Source organism: Sinocyclocheilus anshuiensis, unplaced genomic scaffold (genome assembly GCF_001515605.1).
Source record: "Sinocyclocheilus anshuiensis isolate Anshui unplaced genomic scaffold, SAMN03320099.WGS_v1.1 scaffold311, whole genome shotgun sequence".
Lineage (NCBI taxonomy): Eukaryota > Metazoa > Chordata > Actinopteri > Cypriniformes > Cyprinidae > Sinocyclocheilus > Sinocyclocheilus anshuiensis.
The window spans coordinates 741,782-750,396 of NW_015549606.1; the positions used below are offsets into that span (position 1 = coordinate 741,782).

General features: G+C 36.6%; 1 protein-coding gene across 12 annotated transcripts in view; it reads left to right on the forward strand.

Moving 5' to 3' along the window:
- The window catches only part of dlg1a (discs large MAGUK scaffold protein 1a), a 124,708-nt gene that overhangs the window by 54,672 nt on the left and 61,421 nt on the right, over positions 1-8,615 (forward strand). For 8 of the 12 annotated variants that reach the window (XM_016447819.1, XM_016447818.1, XM_016447821.1 and 5 more), the window contains exon 4: positions 924-1,091. In XM_016447819.1, coding sequence (XP_016303305.1) covers positions 924-1,091 — 168 coding nt within the window. Of the gene's footprint in view, positions 1-923; positions 1,092-8,036; positions 8,145-8,615 lie in introns of all 12 variants that reach the window. The other 4 variants (XM_016447815.1, XM_016447817.1, XM_016447820.1 and 1 more) reach the window with 1 other exon arrangement.

The window sequence follows — 8,615 nt, forward strand, 5'->3', positions numbered from 1 at the left end:
CTTGGAATTGAGGTTCATCAGACCAGAGAATATTATTTCTCACAGTCTGAGGGTCCTTTAGTTGCTTTTTTGCAAATTCCAAGCGTTTTCATGTGTCTTCACTGAGGAGAGAATTGAGTCTTGCCACACCGCCATAAAGCCCACATCGGTGGAGTGTTGCAGTGGTGTTTGTCCTTCTGTAGGTTTTTCCCATCTCCACATATGATCATGGAGCTCAACTAGAGTGACAATCAGGTTCTTGGTCATCAGTCTAGACAAGGCCCTTCTCCATCAATTGCTCAGTTTGGCTGGGTTTATGAATACTTTCGCAAGGCAATGTATATATATTATACACACACACAAAGAAAAACAAGTAGATAGAATAGAAAAAAATAGAAAGCTGCTAGTTTTTTTTTTTATAAAAAAATAAGATAAATAGATAAAGTAGAATTAAAATAGAATAATTTAAAAATTATTTGCCATTGAGGAATGAAACCTTTTTTTAAAAGGGAAACAAAAGTTTATTTTTCTTGCCTCACCTGCAAATCAGTTTTTAAATCTAAAAACAAAAATTCAAAGGGAAATATAGATTTTTTTTATGAATGACTGCATGCAGTATCTTAATTTTGATACTGAAAATGTATCTTGTTTTAAGAATGAGCTATTTGTTGTTGTTATTATTATTATTATTATTATTATTATTATTATTATTATATTTTTTCAGTATTTATTTATTTATTTTTGCAGTGATATCATTAAAACATGATCTTATATTCAACATTTTGTCATCTACCCGTGGTTTGAAGAGCTCTCTCTCACTGGGCTTATAACATCAAATCATATATGAAAAGTTCATTTTTTGGGCCAATGTAGTTACAAGCAATGTGTTTAATATATTACTGTGTTATAACTGTATGCATTCTCTCTTTTTTTCTCCTTCTCAGAAATATAGATATCAGGATGAGGATACCACGTCGCCTCCAGAACACAGCTCTCCACACCTACCAGGGGATGTGCATCCTCCTGAGCTGGTGCAGGTGTCGGAGAAGAACATCTCCCAGATTGAGAATGTACACGGCTATGTTTCCCATTCACACATCTCTCCTATGAAGGTAAAATCTCCCAGCATTCCTCTGCCTCCATGACACATTTCTGTGCTGCATGGCATCTATTCTGTGTCTCTGTGCACTCTGTAAACATGCTTAAATGTTGTGTGTGATAGAATCTCCATCAGTGTCATGTTTACACATGAGCACAAACATACACACAAAATAAATTACATTCATACACACTACATTAAAGACAGACTTTAATGTAAAAACAGATGCATTCGTTAAAGTGTAGAACATCATAACTAGGATGAATGTTTCGGTTCAGTGTTTTGTAGGCTATGAAGTAGTTTCTGCCACTGGAATGTGAAAAGATCATTTTTCTAGCCTAAGCTGGTTTGCTGGTTTTAAAGGGTTTTTGGAAAGCTGAGAAGCCAGATTGCAAAACGGCCAAATCAACTGAACACTAGCTTGTCCAAGTTTGAAGACCAGGAAGACCAACTTAAAGGGATAGTTCACCCAAAAATGAAAATTACCCCATGTTTTACTCACCCTCAAGCCATCCTAGGTGTATATGACTTTCTTTATAAAAAAATGTCCTGCCTCTTCCAAGCTTTATAATGGCAGTGAATGGTGGTCGAGATTTTGAAGCCCAAAAAAGTGCATCCACCCATCATAAAAAGTGCTCCACACAGCTCTGGGTAATCTCTAACTTCCGCTAACTGTCATACTTGCTTTCATGAGAGCTCCAGTGAGAAGTGACGAATGCGGAAGTGCATAGGAGAGAGCAAAACAAAACACCAGTCACAAATTAGAAGTGCAAAACAAGGATTTGTAAAGAAAAATGCCAGAGGATTTCAATATAAGCCAAGAGGAGACTGGTTTTCCTTTGCAGGAAACAAAACTTGGTTCTTGAGAGAGCATATTCTCACTGGAGCTTACGCTACGCCTATGTCCTACGTCATCTGCTGGAACGCTACTCTCTCGTGAACACGCATATGACAGTTAGCGGAAGATTACGGTTTATAAAGTTTTAAATATGGATATTTGTCTTACACGAACACAGCAGTTCACTTCAGATGGCCTTTATTAGCCCCCTGGAGCCATGTGGAGTACTTTTTTTATGATGTATGGATGCACTTTTTTGGGCTTTAAAATCTCGACCACCATTCACTGCCTTTATAAAGCTTTGAAGAGCCAGGACGTTTTTTAATATAACTGATTTTATTAGTCTGAAAGAAGAAAGTCATATACACCTAGGATGGCTTGATGGTGAGCAAAACGTGGTAATTTTCATTTTTGGGTGAACTATCACTTTAAACCAGCTAAGACCAGCAAAACACCATATTTAGGCTGCTTTTTCTCAGACAGGTAGATGAAGTGAATTTCACCTGTAGTGCTGTTTGGAGGCTTTGAGCTCACAACAAAGTAATGTTATCTAGCTGCTATGTTGTATAAAGTTCAACATACCGTGTAATATATCATGTCCACTGCTGAGAAAAAAGGTCAGTAGCAACCCCTTGAAAATAATAGCTCTGTTCCAAATGCTAGTGCCTTGCTATCTACTTCCTTCATAAGAAACTGTTTCTAACCAAAAGGAACCTCATAAGACATTGGTTTGAACTTTTCTACTTTGACATTTCAAACGTTCAACTCACACATAACACAAATAGTGCTCATGAAGTGCATGTGAGATTAGACTCCCAGCTGATATAAAGTACAGTATGTGTTAGCACATGTTGCTAATGACACAATACTCTAAACACTAAGCACACACAAATGGAACATTTTAATTATAGGCTATATAACTACTTTTCGTATAAAGGCCTATGACGTGACTGATAGTTCATTGTAGAAGCTTAATGCAAGTCGAGTGCCAGACAAGAAGATCACAAGCGCAGACGCAAGAAAGAATTAGCAACATTATTTATTAAAAATTGGACTTCTACACAGTTAGCTTTGTTTATCTGCTCATCATTAATGCATTATAGCCAGTCCACAGAGTCCGCTCTGCTGTACAGTTTTCTGCAGTAGTTGGATGGAACTCTTAAAATATGGATGCACAGTGAAACATTTGTCAGGAAAAGATAATGTGCATAGCCTGATTATGTTTTCAGTATCTTGCGTATCTTGAATCGATCTCGATTCAATATCAATTCATGTGTATATACTGTAAATATAAGGGGATAAAAATCTTTTGTTGAATGCAGTTGAATGCCTTTTTAGCACCATTTTAAACTTGGTTTAAATTCAGTATTTGCTTACATTCATGGTGTGTAATTATGCAAGTATCAAAGGATGAAAAAGGGTAAAAACAAAGGGTAAAATGGATGTCAGTTATTAACTTTTTAAATTTCTCATTAAAAAATCTAGTGTTTAATCATGTCTAAATATTTATTCAAACGAAGAACTTAAAAATAAGTAAGCAGGTATGACCTGCAATATTCTAGATATATTTAGTAAAGAGCCATACAGGTACCTAGTGGGTAAACGCATTACAAATGAAAAAAAAAAAAAAATTCTGACCACAAAATGACTCTAATTAGCCTCTTTGCATTGGAATTTAAACCCCTTTTTTCTATTTTAACCTTACATACTACACTAATTGTAATATAAGTAATAGAAATATTAGAAAAAAATATAAGTCATTAATGGACCATAATTATTGCACAAATAGTATTTAGTACCAAAAGATCTCCTCAAAATATTAAATAAATATTATTGAACTAAAATATAGAACACTTATTTAACTGAAAAATAGTTAAGCTGTATGGTCACATTATAAGTAAGCAATACCGGAGGGTTAAGAAAACCATATTAATGCTGCCTCTCCATCACTCTCCAGAATAAATGATACTGTAAATGTCATTGACGTAATAATCAATGCATAATATGCTGAAATATTTACCAAAAATTGCTGCAAATACCTCTATAATGAAGCTGTCGTCTATCCTACTTAAACCCATTCAAATGTATTGTTAACGCCGGTTTGTTTGGAGAGCTCTGTGAACCACGTGACCACGCAGCGACGCCGGCGAGATCAAAACTTGTCGCAACTCTGTTTTTCAATGGCTCTGGCTTTAACTGAAGCGCTACATTTTACGATTTACACCACATTAAGTGCGCCAAAACGGTATTTATTGTTAGAATTTAGTATTAAAACGTACTAAATTTGAAAGCTGAGACTTTGTTTCATATCACAATCAGGGTTGCCAATTTGGCGTGAGGTATTTATTGTTTGAATTTAGTATTAAAACTTACAAAATTTAAAAGCGGAGACTTTGTTTCATATCACAACTGTTCAAAAACTTTTGACTGGTAGTGTATAAGTAACTTAAATTTTTCTCTTATTTCTAGCTTTAAATTGGCTCAGAGATCAGATACACTGCTGGACAATAACCAATAATAATAATTTGTTTATATACTACAAACACTTATCACATAAGGCAGAATAGTTTCTATACTGTAATAAATGCTATGCCAATTAGCACTGCATTGCTGTACTTTATTTATTACCTGGAGATGACTTGAAAAACACAAATAAACCATATATTGTCACAATTGTATGTTTAATGTCTTCATGTTTCCAAACGTTTCTGTTTTTCTGTGAAAACAACTGTTTTTTTTTCATACAGTGATAGCAAGATGCTTTTGTCCATATTAGGGATTTCCTGGTACGACTTTCTGTGTGAGAGTGCCTCCGGCTTCGAGTATGAATGAAACAGGCACTGCATGGAGTGTTTAGCACTCCGTGATGTTCATCTCGCCTTTATTCTGAGTCCGAATAAAACATCAGGTCATGCACAGACTACACTCTAAAAAATGCTGGGTTGTTTCAACCCAACTTTGGGTCAAATATGGACTAACCCAACTTTTGGGTTAAAATTTTAATGTAAAAATTTAACCCAACGGTTGGGTTAGTCCATATTTGACCCAAAGTTGGGTTGAAACAACCCAGCATTTTTTAGAGTGTATCCTGTCTCTTTAAATTTAAATCTATATTTATTCACACCGGCCCTTGAAAACCTCTATGCGAACACACTTGTCTGAAAAAGTGCGGAGGACGAATTTAAGTGATTTTAAAAGTGGGGTGGGGGGGACAGGACACTTCCCCCGTGTGATCTACGCCCACCTAGTGTTCTCACTCACTGGCGTCTTAAACGGCTCCAGTAAACTGCTATTATTCTTCATCGTTTGTAAAAGCCAGGTGAACATGGCGGTTTTAAAACCCATAATTCCTAGCACACCGTGAGCAGTGCTGATGTTTGAGGAGCTGTGCTGGGCTCAGGTCAGTGGAGCTCCCTGCATGCCGACAGAGCAGCGCCTGACAAGCCCTGCCTGTCACCTCCTATCAGCCTCAGCTGCGCAGAGCACGAGCTAGTGCTCTCTGTCCCCACACACACACGAAAACACACTCGCTCTGTCATCACTATGAGCCTGCATTCCTCCTAAATCAGTCCATGTGCTCTAGGCTGATGGTGCTTTCTGGCTGCTGGCCCAGCTGACGCGCGGCGCTCTCTTAACTCTCCCTCACAACAATATGAGCTCTGAGAACGCGTGCGTCGCTCTACAAACACGCATCTTTGCAATTATATTTCCTTTTCCAAAACAAATCATGCTTTGTTTACTAAAACAGAATTGGATAGATGATTGTGATTTGAAGATGATTAAAAACAATTTACTTATTAGACTGGCGATGGTCGGATGCTATATTTAATAGTGACTGCAGTAGCCTTACGCCACCTTGTGACCGTTGTTTGTAATGAAGGGATCATTAGCAGTTTAAGTTATTTTTTCAATGCTAAAATACTATCCTGGCTTATCTTAATATGCACAGCCAGGTGTATTTAGAGCAAGTTATAATTGTTTAAAAAATTGTAAAATGCTATACAAAATTAGAAATATTTTGTAGTTCTGTTTGGTGATGCTGGTGGCACAGTAAAATAATTTTTTATAAAGTTTATTTCCTTAAAGTTTACGTATTCATTTTTTGGATCCCATTTAAAACAGCATCACATTTTAGCGATGCTATTGTCTCTGTAGGACCGTTAAATGCAAGTTTAAATTTCTGACTGTCTGCTTTAATGGAGGATGTTAAATAATTTTGTCAGTGTTGATCAAATTTCCCATGAATCAGATCTCGCTTTACACACTCTCTGCCCTGATGATGACATGACTGCATGCTTTCTGCAGAACACGACACATGAACCACATGCCCCTGGTCAGGTTTCTATTTACAGACCGCTCTAGCAGTCAAGACACAGGGATGCTCCCATCCAGAGTAACGGATTGTTTAACCTTTCGCTTCAGTGGCACACAGCCTGAGTTCACCTCCTGAAGCAAATGCGCTTTGTTTAATGTCATATTGATTTAAAGTCATAGATATTTGAGATTCCTGCTTTTTGCCTGATTATGCGATTGTGTTATGATTCCCTGTGTGCTTGGCTGGAACTGTCGGCACAGATGGAGTTGACATCTTGTGGCTCCCCATGTCCCACAGTTGTAGCGTCCTGTGACTGGCCTGCATACTTGTAAAGGCCTAATGATATCTGTGCTGAAGCATAGCAAAGCTCTGCTGTGATATTTTTATCAGGATGAATAAATAGTGTGTTTGTCTCTTCACAACTAAGAGAAGTGGGTCACGGTATATTATATAATTTGGAAACACTGAGTGATAAATAGAGATTTTTTTTTTAAATAATTTTTGTCATTAATATGACTCTAGCATGAATTTACAGTTTTAAATTAGCTGTAAATATACACTACTGTTTAATAGTTTGTAGTTTGTAAGATTTTGTAATGTTTTTTTTTTGCTTACCAAGGCTGCATTTATTTGATCAAAAATACTGTAAAAACATAATATTGTGAAAATGTATTACAATATAACAGAACTGTTTCTTTTTAATTTAAATAAAAACTTTACATTTCATATTCTTATAGGATGCTGAAAACATGATTAGCCAAAATGTTTAATAAACAAACATGCATAGGTATGTATAATTGTGTGGGTTACAATTATTTGCTTTTCCACCATCGGGCCAAATTAGTTATGTTCTAGTTATGTTTCCACTTGAGCTTTACTACATGGGTAACTTTAAGGAACTTTCTGTGGAGTTGAGTGGGTTCAATTCTATGTGGACCTGCACATAATATACAGTACCTGTACATACAAAAACTGTCTATTGTAATATACCTGCACATACAACTGTCAATTTATATATTTTTATTCCTTATTTACTTGTTCTATTTTTTATTATCTGTGTTTTTTGTTCTGTCACTGTCATTCTGTTACACTGTGGAAGCTTCTGTCACGAAAACAAATTCCTCGTATGTGTAAACATACCTGGCAATAAAGCTCATTCTGATTCTGATTCTGATTCTATGAATAATTATGCTGATTAATCCAAATACATATAGGATTTACATAATTTTACTTTTGACTGTCCAAGATGCCAGTTATTTTCACTGATTAATATCAAGCATTTACTATAGAGAACACCTATTTCATGTTTTAAGATACACAGCTGACACATGTGATTACATTGGGACCCATCTTTCCAAGCATTCTCAGAATGACTCCATGCTATGGAAATGCCATCAATTTCCTGCTGTCTTCTGCCACACAACTTCAAGTGTGTGCTTTTTATGAGTGTCTGCAGTTCATCACGGTGATCCATGGTTTTAGAAAAGAGTGCTTTGTATGTGTGCTGCAGTATGATCGATCATCATTATGATATAATGGATGATTAGAGTTCAGTCATTAGGCTGAACTCACCTCACGCCGCCTGTTTCTCACTCGTTTTTTGCGTTTGCCAGCTGTTTGTTGCTTAGTGAAGTTGTGCTATGTATGTAGTAGCTGCATGGGTTTAAGTGAAGGGCACGATGCTTTCACACACTCTCATTTTAAAGCTGCTTGTGGGCACATTGTTTGATATATTTGTGTGTGTGTTTCTGTCAGAATGTGTTTGCTACTCATATTTATCACCTGAGCTGCGTGCCCCTCCTCAGGTAGAGTCTCTGGAGTGCGTTTTTGACGGGCCGTCTACATTAGGAGGTGAGGAGGTCCCAGCCCCCGCCTTTGCCACACTATACTCGCAAAGTGACACACTGATGCAGGTAACCCAGCGCGATTCTATGGTTTTTATTCACATGTTTTTCATTATGATTCACCAATGATAAAACGGATGGCACAAGATTATAATTTAGAGAAATGTGTTGCAGTTTGCTTTTTAAGCACTAGGCGGCAGAGATGTCACAGTGTTAGGTGGCATGTATGTAGATTTCTGTTGGATAACTTGCAGTTTGGATTATATAATTTATGTATTTTCTATTTAAATATTTTATATTTTCTGACAGCAGTTGGACTGTGTTAACCGATAGTTATTAAAGGGACAGTTACTCAACCTCAAGTTTTTCCAAATCTGAGTGAGTTTCTTTCTTCTGTTGAGCACACACAAAAAAAAGATATTTTGAAGAATGTTGGTAACCAAAAAGTTGATGGTAGCCATCGGCTTCCATAGTATGAAAGAAAAATATTAGGAAGTCAATGGGTACAATCAACAGTTACCAGCATCAGCAAAAATCAAG